Raw genomic sequence first — 16,511 nt, forward strand, 5'->3', positions numbered from 1 at the left:
CTGACCTTCCATTCACTATTCCAGTAAAGACACATAATTCCCGATGGACGTCATTTGCATTATGTTCTTGGACATTCAGAATACGTACGACAGATCTCAAGTTCACATTTGGCAGGAGTTTTTTTTCTATTACGGCAGCCATTTCACCTTACTGTTACTCGCACGTGCTCAACTGCACTCGCACAACTATCTCTGTTGCAGGCACTGAATGCTAGAACATGCTCAACTTTATCAGTGTTGGCAATCCCGTGCAGAAGTTACCGGCCCTTTTTTACATGCGTGTATATATATATATATATATATATATATATATATATATATATATTATATATATATATATATATATATATATATATATATATATATATATATAATATTTAATTTTAAAAAACGCATAACATTCGCCAAGTACAAGATAGTTGGAGGAGTGGTGATTTAAATTAAAAACAATATTTAAATCCTCGGCATTTCTATTTTACTTTCCCGAATTTTGACAAGTTTTAGCCTAAATGTGCTAAGACAGTAATTTCTTTAAAAGAGATCTTTGTATGAGCAATAGGACTCACATCTAATATTATTTTCATAATCAGTCATACATCGTATTATGCGTTAAAACTTTCACAATTTTATGAAAATTAACATACACAATAAATATCAACTTAACCGTTCTGCTACTACAAACTTTAAAAATATTATGCATCACATAGAAAGATTACATTTCAGAACATTTCATTTTAAAAAAGTCACAATCAGTTACTTACAAATACATACAAAATGAAAATAATAATAATAAAAAAAAAGATTTGCTCGTCAGACAGAAAAGTAAAAACATACGATTAAAAGTGTCACTATAATTACAAGCATGTTATCAAAATTTCTTAAAATGTCTACAATGTGAGCAGCATCAAACAATTAGGATTCCCACAAACAACAAACATATGCTATGCACACCCATAAATTTCTATTTGTTTCGTTAAACATGATTCTTGATTTTGTAAATATGTACAAGTTATCTTTGAAACCCCAACTCGTTTAACAAGCTACAGAGTTTGAAATATCCTGGAAATTTTCTTACCAGTTGTCTCATATAATGCAAGACGAGTGATCATTGTTACAAGTGATCATGTAATCAGTTCATTAACAAACAATCTTCACATGTCTCCAACAAACTATATGAAAAACTAACAATGCCGAAGAGTGTCACTCGCTGGTCGTCAACGGTACTTCCTTCTTTTTTTTAAAAAAAAAAATATATAGTTAAGACCATACATACGATTACACACGCACATTCATGCATTCACGTCACACGGCCACACACTGTGTTCACCTGAGAAATCATTAGTTACAATGAATGACAAATTTCAGAGAGACAACGTTTCTTTAATGAGTTTCCTCATTGTTGTACCTACTGATGGGTTGGAAGGTCCACACGTGGAAAACGAAATCTGGAAAAGGAAAGCAAAGCATGTTTCAAAAATTTAATAGAAACAAAATTCAATCTATTCTCCTGCAAATAACATATTTGTAGAAGTCATTGTAAAACGGAAACTCTGAATAACATCGAGATCTATCATAATCCCACACACGACAGCTAAAGTCAATCGTGTGCAAAACGTGAGCTTTGATTTTGAACTAAGAAGTTACGGTATAGAATAATAATGTTAAAAGCGTGCGATGTGTTATTCAAAATCTGTGATGTGATACTGCTGTCTTCCAAATATTTATTTAGAAATGGATGACAAAGATTTAACAATAACTCATTTTCAACAAACTTAAAAAAGTTCGTTACTGAATTCTCTATATCTGTATGTATGTCTGTCTGTGCGTCCGTCTGTTATTTGAGATTTTGTTTTCAAATTTGAACCCTGCATTCGATAGAGCATCAAAAACTATCGGAGCAAGTGTTTAAATTTTACGCGTCACTCTTACCGTTCCCGAGATAATGGCCAAAAAATGGCCGATTTCCTGAGATTTAAGGAGGCATATCTTGGGAACCGTAAGACATAGAGAGATCATATTGGCGTTGATCAATATTTAAAAGGATGGTGGAATTTTAGTACCAAATAGTAACCAGTGGCCATGAATTATTATCGGTACCAAAATGTTTACCATACTCCAATTAACACCAATATCATCTCTCTATGACTTACCATTCCCGTGATATTGGCCAAAACATAGCTCCCATTTCGGGAGATTGAAGGAGCCAAATCTCGGGAACCGTAAGTCTCACAGAGATCATATTGGTGTTGATCAATACCTAAGGGGATGGTGAACATCTTGGTACCAAATAATAACCGGTGGCCACTGATTAACTGTCTACTTTTCAACTGGCCACCGTTCCCCAGATATTGGCCAAAAAAGTTCGAAATTCTAGATATTTAAGCAATCATATCTCGAGAACTGCAAGTCATAGAGAGATGATATTTTGCTATTTTTTGCGAGAAAGAGAAGGTGCGGATAAAAAGACAATGACAGTTATCCTTCACGCTCCATCTCTCCATTCTTTTTAAGTTCGTTCTGGCAATGCTCTTGGAGCATTCTCAACTGTTTTTTTCTCCCTTAAAGTAATGCACTTGGCTTGTAAAAAAATCTATTACTTGAACTGTGCACAATCCTGTCATAAGTACTATCAGTATTTTAAATAAAGTTACAAACATTTGAACGTTCTTTCTCTTTTCACTCCTTTCTTTAATATATATACAGTAGAGTTTCGATAATCCGGACTAGATGAGACCAGTTATGTTCGGATCACCAGAAGTCTGAATTAAACGGAATTTACCTTAAAATGCACGTCATACAAGTTTTAGATCGACAATATTATAATTTTAATTTGAACCTCGTGTAAAACTTCGTTTTTATTTATTTACTTCTTTTACCGTGCTTTTGCTGCCTGAACTGTCTTTGCTAAACATTTTGGCACAAAAATCTTCAATTTCTTTCGAACTGAGGCGTCAGAAATTACGTACTACAGAAGTAAATCCTGGTTTTTTGACCATATATTTCGTAATTCTGTCCAGATTAACCGGATGTCTAGACAAGTGGGATTAGCAGGACTTTACTGTATATATATTCCCTTACTTCAACAGTAGTCTGCTGAAATCAACTTATAACAACTAGCATGGATAGGCCAGTGTCACCAGGATTTTTACCCCTTTCTGACTGTTTTCAGTTACCTCCAAGACAAAGTCATACATTATAACATTAACTAAATCAATTTATATTCTCTCTTTGGTCCCGCTTGCTCTTTCTACACAAAAGTCTGATAGGAAGATAACTCTTCATAAGAAATTATTACTGCTTTGTCAGTTTTCAGTTACTTCAAGAACAAATTTAGATGTTACAACATTAATTAATAATTTTATATTATTTCTTAGGAAATGCACTCACTTTGGGCCTGCTTCTTCTCTACCCCATTCGATAAAAATAATTGTTTTAAGAATTTAAACAGGTTGTCAAGAGGTGACAATGGAGTGACATCATCAGAGGAAATCATTATTTAGCAAATATTTTGTGTAGAGCATAAGCAGAATCAAAGTGAGCATATTTCATTAGATGAAATAAAATGATAATTAATTAATGTCATAATATCTTTACATTTTCTTTGAGGTAATCGAGCACTGGGAAAGTGTAAATTTTTGGATACGAACAGTAGCAGCTCTTGAGGGAAGTCACATCAGTAAAAATTAAAATTTTATTGCTACAAGCTAAAGAGCAAAAACATACCTAGTATCCTATTTGTTGTACAGTAAACGACAAAAGTTCTTTCCGTTTGATGAAATTAGTTTCGTAAATAACTTCAGAATGGAAGGATAATTTGAGTAGTTTTCAGTAAATTAAAAAATAATGTCATTTTCTATACGTTCCAGCCATACCATCGTTATTTCCAAAATAAATTTTACCAAACGGAAAGAACTTTTGTAGCTGACTGTACATCAGGTATTTATTTTAGGTTGTAGATATAAAATTTTATGTTTTAGCGATGTGACTTCTCTCAAGAGCTGTCGAAGGATACGAGATAAACCAAACAAAAGTAAGAACGTCTGTTTAAGATAAAATAATATCCCATTAATTAATTAATATTCTGACTTTTTCTTTGGACTAACCGAGAAACATGAAGCTGGAATAATCTATAACATTTCTGAGCGTAGAAAACAAAAATGAACAGAATAGGGCTTCTTAGAGATTAAATAAAACGATAATATGTATATATATATCATGACATCTGACTATCCTTCAAATAAGCAAAAACCTATTAGAAGGGTTAGAGACTTGGAGAAAACAGGCTTTAAAAAAATGTTTCTTTCACGACAGTTTTTTTGCTTGGATTTTTTTTTTTTTTTTTTTTTTTGAACATTTCATTTTTAATGAGGAAATAATAATGCATTTCACATTTCTTTCCCCACTATAACACGAAAACAATTTAATTACTGTATCAAAAAAAAGTTTGAGAAACTCAATAACCAAGGACATAATCGATCAGTCTATAGGAAAGAAAACGACAAATTACTGTACGCAATAGATTTTCTATCCCGAACGAGTTGTTTGTAGAGCTAGGAAGTTTATGTTCAGTGAAAATTTGATAGTGTTAGTAAGAAATGTTCTGAAAACGTAGTACCTACACTTAGTGGAACAAAATTATCATTTAGAATGCATAAACTTAAGACTTCCGTTAGTAATGGTTTTGGAGCTAAAGACTAATTTTATGTAGGAAAAAGTATATCTGTATCTATATATCTATATACATGACATTTATTGGGAAGAGAAGGTAAAAAGCGCTATAGCCAAGTTTCCTACAACAAATATATTAACACGATAAAAACACTAAAGAAAGAATAAATCCTGTAAACAATGAACTTTCACTATCAATTAATCAATATATATATAATAAAAGTAAGTGTGGTTTGTTCGTGCGTGCCACAAAGGCTTCGAAACCAAAACCCGTAGCCCCATGGGAGTTATATGGTATTGTAGCCCTGTATCCCCCATCCATGAAGAAGGTTTCAGTTTGGATCAGCAGGGGTCCTAGAGGGAGAAAACGCCCTAGCAACGGTGTTACTGTGATAAAAAAAAAAAAAAAAAGTTAAATTTTAACGACAATGCGTGCATTTCTTTATTTTCAATTTCAATGTTGCTTCTCTTTCTACACAGATCATTATTGATCGAATATTCCAAAATGTTCTAGAATTATTAACAATCTTGGAAAATGTTACAGACAGTTATAGAAGTTACCCAAAGGTTCGAGAATGTTCTAGAATTTTCAACATGCTCTAGAACCTTCTAGAATGTTTGAAATTGTTGTAGAATGTGCCAGCATGTTATATTATTTTCCTATAGGTTCGAAAATGTTCTAGAATGTGCACTACTAGGAAGGTACACATTAAGAAATCGGGGTCTCAGCACTGTTTGTACTACTATTTGTTCTACTATTACTACTGCTACTAATATTACTACCGACTACTACTATTATTTCTACTAAAGGCTGCTTCCCATATCTAAACACAATTATCTCTGTGGCGCCCCTAAAATTTACCTGTTCCAGTTGAGTATCGCTAACACAAGAAAAGTCTATATAGAGTAGCGACACTATTTCCACAAAGAAACGCGTTTCAAAGTTACAGTAAGAATTACTTATTCAGAAGCATAATTAACTAAAATTATAGATTACTGAGAAACAACTTTTCTGGGAGGTACATTGACAGAAAGTTAAATACATGTCGGTTTCATCTTCAAATTACTTAATGCTCTCTGGCACCAGTGTGCTCAAATAGCACCAAAGAAAGTTAACAAGCAACGATGAAACGCAGTCTGAGCCATTACATTTATTTACAAGTTTGTTTAAAAGAAGATATAATGTCTACAGACGTCGTTGAAAATACAATGATGGTTTCAGAATAATCACAAAGTACTTAAAATGCCCGTTCTTCGCACAAGGAAAATAAGTTTATAGGAAATTAATTACTCTCTATAAATTGGAAATTAAATATATGCCAGAGAAACTTTTAAAGTATAAGATTGGATCAAGGAAAAGTGAAATTGCCAGACCGTTAATTGTACGCCAGCGATATGTTTAAAACGTAACAAGTGAAAGTAAATTGCTAAAGGTAAAACTTAGTGAACAGTGTATTAAATGGAATTTAAGAGTATTAAGTAATAATAACGTTAAACAGAATGTCGAAGCGTAAAAGAGGAGGGAATCTTGGCATTGGTGTCTCTAAAAGAAGGACGCAGAAAGAACAGAGAAGGAATGAAACAGATGAGGAGCACGAAGCACGTTTAGCGTCACAACGGAAGAGAATGAATGCATTAAGAAAAAGCTTAACATATGCACAACGAAAAGAAATTAAAGATGATGATCGAGTGAGACACGCAGCAAGTAAACACAGAGAAACTGCCGAAGAAACAAGATTACAAAACGAACTAAATAGAATTGCAATGAGTGGAGTTCGTGAAAGACAACAATCGCAGGCGCATAAACAAAACATTAGTGTACGAGACGTGCGAAGCAGAAGAAGTAGAGATTATGGTTTGTCAGGTGAGGCATTCCGTTATGATCCCATTAAGGAGTAAGACAAACACACACACGTTGTCATTGGTAAAATGAATCACTACAATGTTCTTCATTTGAATTTAATAGCCTTATTGTTGCTTTTCTTTTTAAATGAATTTCCGTTCATCAAATTTTCCATTCTTGCATAAAAGTACGAAACTTATTAAATAGTCACAAATCAATTTATAGCGAGTCACCTATCTCCTATAAACATATTTCCTCGTGCGAAGAACAGACATTTCAGCTAGTTAACAATATATCCAAATAACCGTTCATGGCTTCAATTTTGTAAACAACTTAGATTATATATATATATATATATATATAAAGTCTGAAGTTCACAAGAAAGTGTTTTCCGAACGGAATATGAGATGTAAGCGAAATTCTATATCAAAACAAAAATGCGTTTGTATCTGTTTCTTGATTCATGGTACATTTTTTGTCTGCCAGTTTGAATCTGTTATGACTGTTTCCAGTATTTACCGGTGAGTACACTGCTGTTTGTAAAAAATTTCACACAACACAAAAGTGATGACAGATATTCCACATTTTCGTTACATGACTATACAGGGATCAGTATTGCGTGAAGACTCCACGTGATGCAATGGATCCTCTATACGTTGCGACATCAATTCAAACAGGTGTTTCATGTGTTCCCGAGAAAACACTTACAGTGCTGCTGGTATGTAAGTCCACCAGACATCGACATTGTCTGGTGAAGACAGTGATGAACAAGGTGCCGATCAACCATATCTTACATATACCCTACGAGTGACATGTCAGGCGACCGAACAAGCTGGGGAGCAGTGATTCTAAGATATATATATGCCGGGGCACTGTCCTGCTGAAATATGGCGTCCGGGGTTATCGTATGACTTCAACGTATAGAACTTCCCTGATGCAGCGGTTACTGGTAAGGTAGCAAGAGAGATCGAATGATGTACCCAATGCCGACCTGTACTATTACCCTGCCCTTCTGGCTCTACGATGTTTGGCAATGCATGCTGTCAGGCTGTGCTCATAACTAAAGCGTCTATCAGTATCCAGTTATCACTGCAGGAGAGGTTGAAGCAAGGACTTACCGAATACATGACCATATATTACTCAGCACATCAGTGACGGCGTTGACGCCCTTATTCTAGCATGAAATGTTTGTGGTTTTGGGTCAATGGTACAAGATAAAAAAGCATACGTGCTACCACTCTAGCATTTCAACAGACACCGTCGAATTATCGACGCAGATAAGACCACGATCGTTCCCGTGTTCCAATATCAATCTAATATCTGTCATCCTGTGGTATGGTCATACTGTGCGGTCCACTGTCCGATCGTTGATGTGTACGGTTCTTTTCTTTCCATCGCTTCCATACACGCATCACTGTAGAGATGGGATGCACCCTGTACACGCACCAATTTCGCACTATTGTTTAAAAGCATCCGTGTGTCCCTACTGCTCCTTTGGACGTCGATGATTCATAGTGATGCTTTTTATTTGTCTGTACATGCTTTAATATCTGAGTAGTGCGAAATGAATCATCTCATGGATTACTCATATTCTGCCGTACAAATCCTGAGAGTTTGAATGTATCTTCCTCATTTCTTCTTGGTGGTGTATTTTCACAAACAGCAGAGTAATTCATTTTTACTCCTATCGTGATTTCTTTGTTCCAACTGCTAAATATGTATCAGGAATGGATCTCGAATTCCAACATGCCGCTCACTTCAGCGCTTGTGAGCTTTTCTTTCTGCTGTTGAAACTTTTCTCCCGATTTCTTCCCCTTCCTCATTTGATGATGCGATTACCGAAAGTGTTTATAGTCTATCTATTCTCGTGTTGTGATTATGTATTCTCTATTCTCAGGTTAATTAAGTCATTATATGTAACATGAACAATAACACTCTCATTCATCGCCTCCAGATATCTGCAAATAAAAATATTGTCCTCCTCTCATACACAGTGCAGACCGATGTGGCCTACGAACAGTATGAAATAAGATCACACTTGAATGGCTGAAATATAAAAGTGATGATGTGGTCAACACCATCGAGTTACATCCCGTCATCATTGAATTATAGTTAATAATGTAATTAGTCTCGCCTTTATACCTGAGATTCTCTCAGGTACAACTTTGACAAAGGCTGTGTGAAACCCTGAGCCGCATTGTTCCATGGAAAGTACGAAATAAATCACGTTCCCGCCAGAGATCAAATCTCTGCATTTATTTAATGGGTAAATGCCATAATTACTACGTTACCATGGCTCTTCTCCAGATATTTTTTCAAAATGTTAAATACAACACATACACCTCCTAGTCTCCCCCCCCCCAGAAACTTTTGTTTATAAATAAATGACAATTTCAATTATACCCGAAGGAACTTACAAAACACAAATATTACATATTTTTCTAACAATACAGAAATGGAAGATGATACCTTAAATAAGTATGGTTGGACATCTGGATATGTTGTATCAAATACAAGATCCAAGTCTGACTGGTTGGGCATTTTAGGTACATACTCATGCCTATTCATAACCTCTGCTATATACATGATTTTTTCTGTTAACATATCACCTATCTTCTCTCTACAAACTTGTCGTTCTGAAAGAAACAAAACAAAGTACAATTAAAAATCATAAACAGAAAGTTATGAGAAAACAATACTTCCATATTTTCCCGCTTAAATATACACCAGCTTCCATTATATAATCGAACTCCCTTGTAGCTATATGGTTAGCGTATGCGCTTTCAGTGAGAGAGACACACTAGCCTCGGTGCTGAGCGGCCGCAAAACTTCAAATCAATCATCCAATCCACTATAACACATACTAGGTCAATGGTTTAAAATTACCACCATGAATATCTCTAAAACGAGAGCTGCTATTGATGTAGCGTCTCCCACAAGATTAAAGAAAAAAAGAGTTCATAGATTTTGCCTATATGATATGTTCCAAAATTAAAGAAACTGGTACGTTCGACAGAAAGTGATATTTTATATATATATATATATATATATATATATATATATATATATATATATATATATATATATAGAGAGAGAGAGAGAGAGAGAGAGAGAGAGAGAGAGTGTTTCAAGGTTCAGTAGCGTTAATTTAAGTGTATCATGGTTCACACTGAAATTCTGACATTGGTCTTCCCGACTCTTAGTGAATTACTATGACAGAGTAAGTACAATTTCCCTGACCCGAAATACTAGTATTGATGGTTACGTTTAGGAAAAATATACAGCTTTTTAATCGGTTTAACCATACCCATAGCCGTCCCACGCTCTTGGATTCATTTCTTAAATAAAGTGTAAGCTTGTTCTGTTGTTTCAAAAATGTTCTCTATGCAAAATAATAATTAAGAAAAGACTTAGCAGCAAAAGGAGTTATTTAGGAAGACTCCAGAGAAGGTCGAAATCATATAACAAAAAGAAATAATGTTGCTGAAAAAAAAAAAAAAAGGTAGTGCTTATTTTTCACCCTTCATTTGATTTTTCCTTCAAAACTAAAAGACACTGCATATCGTAAGAGTTCAGCCGATCGGGATCAAAATTGATAAGGTGGCAAATCTTAATCTGTTATATAAGCATATGAAATATTAGATTCTGTAGGGTTACGGTTCCTGAGTTATGGGCGGTTGAATTTTGAGGGAAAAAAAATCTCTAAATAGTTTGATTGGGATCAAATTGGTCATGATGGTAGACCTTGAACAGTTATTTAAATGTGTAAAATATTATACTGTAGAGGCTTACTGTTCCCGCATTATGAGCTGTCCAATTTTGCGTCATATTTTGAAACGCAAAAACCAATACACATACCTCAATCCGATCGTGATCAAACTTGCCACAATTGTAGAACTTCACCTGTATAAAATCATGTGAAATATTGTTTTGCAGGTTTACGGTTTCCGAGTATTGTATACGCAATCAAATTTGGCATAATATTTTCAAAATTAGAAACAAACAAATATGTAAATGATCTGATTGGGGTCAGATTTATCATTATAGTAGATCCTGACCTGCTAAATAAGCTTACGAAATATTACGGTTCGCGGGTTATGAGCAGTCGAATTTTGCATCATATTTTCGAAAGCAAAAACCCATCGATACACCGAACTCATTCATTACGGTCAAACTGGTATTGTAATATAACTTGGTCTATTTATTAGCGTGTGAACAATTACATTGTGCAGGATTTGGGTTCCCGAATGAAGCACAATCGAATTTCTAAATCATTGGATATTACAAAAACATAATACCGATTAAATAGTTACTAAAGAGAGCTTTCGACAAAATAAAAGTTTAAAAAAGACGACTCTTTACAATTATGTGTATTTCTATATATTTATGTATTTAATACCTCTGCATTCTAAATATGCTCATACACAAACACGTAAACGTATACCATATGAGTAATTTGCCTTATGTCTTTGATTATCCCCAACCAACAAACCTACCTTTTCTTCTTTCTTTTTTAGCACCAGCATTTTGTATTTAATTTCTTCTTCTTTCAAAGTCTGAAGTTTTAACACCTTTCGGTACTCTTTAAGCTTCTTTATTTCTAAAGATGATCATCATTTCACAACTGTTTTCTCAATTTTTTGAATCAGGTTGATTGTTTGAGGTGTTCATATTTTCTGCGAGTAGCTCTAATGCTTATTAACATTACTTAAGCAATAGACCTTCTGAATTCTTTTATGAAATTTAACTGTATTTTCCATTACTCTTCTGTGAAATACGGCAAATTCCCCAGGCTTTCGGCATATTTCAGGGCATTTTCTTAACTTTTCCTGACTCATTTTAATTTCCCTGCTTTCAAGATCAGTGTGAACCGCGTGTATGTGTTGCATAAATATTAGATATGATTTTCATGAGTTTTAATTATTAACATACTTCGCTTTTAAGATTTCCTATAAATTTTCTATTTAAAAACAATAGTTATGCTTTTACATGAATTTATATGTATTTTTTTTCAATAAGAATTATTTATGTGCAGTCACCAACTAAAGTTCTTACCATTTAAAATAAATTATGTTGGATATTCAGAAAAAATATTTCGTCCCATTCGCTGAGACTTCGTTCAAATCTTGTTGTACTGTCATAAGTACAAGTGGCTTAAAATTCAGCAAAGGAATTCTCAGTTGGGCGAAATCTTTGCTAAATACATTTAGTATTGATTTTTCTTTTAGTTTCCTGTTACACTTAATTGTTGTTATATCTCGTAATTACGCAAGTATGATAACACATTTATATATTAAAATGCTAAGTTTATATGTTTGTCTCCAAAGAAATTGTCCCCAATCTTTCGACAATGAGATCTCGAAAACCACAAGTGCTAGAAACGTGCCGTTTTCGCTGGTCGATTCCAAATTTTATGTAGATTGTCCAGTTCTAATTGAATATTGAAGAAACGTGGCCGTTATTTCTTTCTTACATATTTTAGGGGTACATTGTAAGTGTTGAAATAATAAAAAAAAAAGTAATGCATCATATCCTATGAGTTATACATTCCAACGCAACATAGTTGTATACAGGGGTTGTATATCTCCCATCTGTTTGTTTCATTGCAAAATGATAATGAAAACGAAGGATAACCATTTCCCCAGTCTAAGATGAATGTTTATTGGTTGGAATGTTTTGCCCAACGAACACCATATATCACTGACATTATAATTAATTGTGTATGTAATGTATTTGCTTATTACATACTGCATGCAAGAAGAAAGAAAACACTGATTATACATGAATTAGAAACTCAAACAAGAAGTAGGTTCAATTTCGAAAAAAGTGCTAGATATTGAAAAAATAATCGAAAAAATCTCTCCTTTATGATACCCTTTGCCGATTTTTATCAAAACGTCTTTCACTTGTGTCTGTAAAGGGACATGTACAAATGTTGTGAGGAATGACAAAGAGACTCATGCACATATGTGAATGATGCGTTGTGTAGAGAGCGCAGGTTCAGCTAGTGTATAATTAAGTTTGCGTAATTGCGAAAAAATGTGATTTTTCTTTTTAGTTTAGCATTTCACGGTTGTCCTATAGGCTAAAGAGAATGATTGTGATATTAATTTTTTGTGCTCTCCCACCGAAAATAGAACCCGGGACCACATGCATAATTACGAGACATTATTAAATATGACTTTCACTTGACCGATTTATATATTGCCGCTATACAAACCAATGATAGTTACCACTTAAAGAAGTACTGATATAATTTTAAATTTATTAAATAAATAAATGTTCCTAACTATAGTATACCACATTACTTTCATGTTGTAAACCAATGATATTCCTACCATGTTCGTTTTTCAATTTAATGAGTTCCAGGCGAACAGTCCATACTTCCCAAGGAATACATTCGTGGGGGAAAGGCCACCTCGTTCTTTTCTTCTGAAAAAATTCCAAAGTGATTTGTCCGGATCTCTGACCATCGTGACTTCTAAGGGCTTCGGAAAACGTAGAGATTTCTCTTTTGAGTGTTCTGTCTAAATTCTCAGAGGCACAACAAACCTACAAAAGACAAAATGAAAGTTGTAGAATGTTACTTTCAATAACGGAATGTACATCACGACATAATAGCCCAAGTATAGTAAATTCACTGACCAGAAGATGTGACTTTGTGCGAAACATAGGACAGGAATTTCCAAAAATTAAATCCTTATGAAAAGTTTTCTTTATCTACGCATTAACTTTCAGGCAGATACATAGGTTTCAGGGTAATTTTGTAACTTCAATTGTCTGCAATCTAATGTGATGCTTACATGAACGTTTCATTGCTACCTTACAATTTATGTCGCGAAAGTAAGGGCCGCGGTGGTCCAGTGATAGAGAGCTCACCTCTAATGAGCGAGATCCCTGGTTCGATTCTAGTTTAGGATTTAGATTTCTGGGCTTTCGGCATCTAAGACCATTCAGCCCGTCACGCCCGAGGGATGACGTTCCTCGGCGAGCACACCATCCGGGGAAAGAGAAGGAAGGAAGCGGCCTGGGACCTATAAGTTAGGTACCACCCCGACATTTGCCTGGTGTAAATGAGGAAAACCTCATTCAGGGTGGCTGGCCTGAAAAAGCGTTTTACACTTTTTTGACGGAGTGGCTCCACCGGGATTCGAACTACGCTACGCTTTAGTTACTACGCAATGCGGGGACACGATTCGATTCTAGTTCACATCAACTGAACTTTGAGGTGGACAAACACCGTATGCGTGTGTTTACTCAAGGTTCTCCCGTTTTTCTTCCTTTCTTCATTCGAAAGTTATAGTCCATCTCATCATCTCAGTCTCCTTAGGCTCAACGCATAACTGTAGGACGTAAGAAGTAAACAAAAAAAAGTCGAAAATGCTTTTATCGTTGTGCTAAAATGTAACTTATTAGTATTGTGAGATAGTGAATTATCCACTTTCTGGTCAAATAATTCAATACATTGATATATATGGTATATAGGGTGGACTATTTATCTTGATACGCCTTTGAAACTTTCAAACTAATAGTTACAAAACGTTAAAATTCCGTACCACACAAATATCGACAGGGAGACACTGCAATACGTGATGCCAACTTAACATTGTATTTTTTTCAAATGCCGCTACACCAAGTTATTACATATCTCAAATCTACATATTAAATGCGAACTTACAATAAATAGCACACTTGTTATGCAGTGTTGCAAACTAAGAACGCTACAGTATCACTAACATCAAAAAACAACAACATTTTTGAAGCTTGTACAACAGCAATAACGCAAGTGAGACAGACGGGGCAATGCACATAACGAAGTACCTTAATGTCGAAGTACTAGTCATCATATGACATATTCCGAACAAATAGGAACAAAGTTATATGGAATTGAAAATTTGACTTTTTCATAGGACCTTATTTAGAGAAAGTATTTAGATAAGTATCACAGAATTACGTACATGGTTTTCAATAGACATGAAGACCATAACGCCCTTTACAGCAATTTCTTAAACCATTCCTGAGAAATGAATAAAATGGGGAGGTATATTGTTTAAAATGGCAAATTTTGAAACCGTTGTTACTTTCCTTTGCTTCTAAAATATCCCAGCAATAGTTTTTGGCAAGCGTAATTACAAGTTCTCGCAATTACATAATATTGAGCAATAATGCAAACTTTACCATTGATTGTCATATCTCCAGAACGATTTGCAAGTATTAAATTGCTCTAAACAGCATTATGATCTTAAAATCGATTGAAACACATCTCTGCGATTGGATGAGATACACTCATGTTCAAAATGATTGTCGCATATCTATAACTGTCTTTTTGTAAGAATACGATTTGATAATGATGTTGCAGGGCACTTTTAATACTGATACTATGTGTATAATCGGGAAATGTATATTTGTGATAAATTTCATTGGAAAAGAATTATAAATACGAAAATTAGAATGAGTAAAACAAAATGTTGCTAAATTGACAAGAAAGTTTTATTTTCGTTTTATTGTTCTTATTTACTGCTTTTTTTGACATGAAATTTGCCACATACATGTTTTTACCAATTATACACATACCAACATTATAAGAAATACCGGGCAAATTCGTTATCAAATTATATTCCTAGAACAACATATTTATAGATATGCGACAATAATAATTTTGGACATGAGTGTACATATCGAAGCAGTTTTTCGAAACAAGGACATTTGTAGAAAATCAAGCTTTCAATCTCTTGTAAGTTTGTTCCTATTCATTTAAAATCCATCATTTCGTGATCATACAATTCAACTTTAAGGTACTTTTGATGTGCATTGCCTCGTCATTACTGCTGTACAGGGCATCAAAATTGGGATTTTTGTGATACTGTAACGTCCTTAGTTCGCAACACTGACTAACAAATATGATATTGTAAGTTTTCATTTAACATGTTAATTTGACATAGATAATAACCTAACTTAAAAAAAAATACATAACTTAAAAAAAATACATAACTTTATGTTGAGTTGGCAACACTGTTAATTTTGTGGTGTTACAAAGTATGCAAAACAAAGTTCCCTCTTCGGATATTTGCATGGTACAAAATTTAATGTTTTTTTTTTCTGTTTTATTTAGTTTAAATATTACAAGGGCATACCCAGATAAATAGTCCACCCTCTATATTCAAAATTAAATTAAAAGGTCCTTAGGGATACATGCAGGGGTAGTTTTTAGAAGTAGCCAGTTCGTCGTTTACTACTAAACCAAAAAAGATATGAATATTCTGTTTACGGGAATTATATTGGAGTGTAGGGGAAAGTATCCACCAGCATCTCCACTCTTAAAACCTTAAATAGGAACACGTTTTGTGGCACCTCAAATTAGATTGCATTATAAAAGAAACATTTTGGTAAACGGCTGGTTTCTTAGTAATCACATAAAACACGAATACTGTGGGTAAAAAAGTTTCTCATTTAATTCCCCTATTGGATTATTAAATTACAAATGATGAATACTTCAACGATTTGTTCAAACCATTGATTTTCAGTACAACTAAATATAGCAGTACCCACAGGGATATAGTATATATGAAGCTGCATCAGTTCCCGAAGGAGCAGGACGCTCATACATTTAGGGATTATTCATTAAGTATGTACGAACTTACAAAGGGGGTAACAAAGCGACTTTTATTTACTTATCGACTGATACGAAAATAAAAAAGAACGTACCTGTACTTTATATCTACATGTGTAGTGAACTTGTACTTTATCTATGACTATGTGTGTGTGTGGGGGGGGGGGAATTTAACGCATATCGCATGTCTTGTGCACATGGATACTTCTTACTATTGCACTACGTAGAAAATGTATAATATTTCATGTAGAAGTGGTAATAGAACACAGAAGAAACGCAGATCAGGGGGTTCTCATGTATACTATTACCGTGCACAGCTTCCTCGTGGCTAAGAGGTATCGTAAATGCCTTTAACGTGAGAGAACACGGTTCGATTCCCAGAGGAGCTCA

General features: G+C 34.3%; 1 protein-coding gene across 1 annotated transcript in view; it reads right to left on the minus strand.

Moving 5' to 3' along the window:
* Window positions 1–452: 452 nt before the first annotated feature.
* Window positions 453–16,511, minus strand: part of Atg101 (autophagy-related protein 101) — a 70,383-nt gene continuing 54,324 nt past the window's right edge. The window contains exons 3-5 of the mRNA XM_081761736.1: window positions 12,850–13,063; window positions 8,981–9,147; window positions 453–1,445 (exon numbers count right to left, since the gene is read on the minus strand). Coding sequence (XP_081617862.1) covers window positions 1,362–1,445; window positions 8,981–9,147; window positions 12,850–13,063 — 465 coding nt within the window. The 3' untranslated portion in view covers window positions 453–1,361. The remainder of the gene's footprint in view (window positions 1,446–8,980; window positions 9,148–12,849; window positions 13,064–16,511) is intronic.

The sequence above is a fragment of the Thermobia domestica genome, chromosome 6, assembly GCF_964235325.1.
Source record: "Thermobia domestica chromosome 6, izTheDome1.hap1.1, whole genome shotgun sequence".
In the NCBI taxonomy this organism is placed as follows: Eukaryota; Metazoa; Arthropoda; class Insecta; order Zygentoma; family Lepismatidae; genus Thermobia; species Thermobia domestica.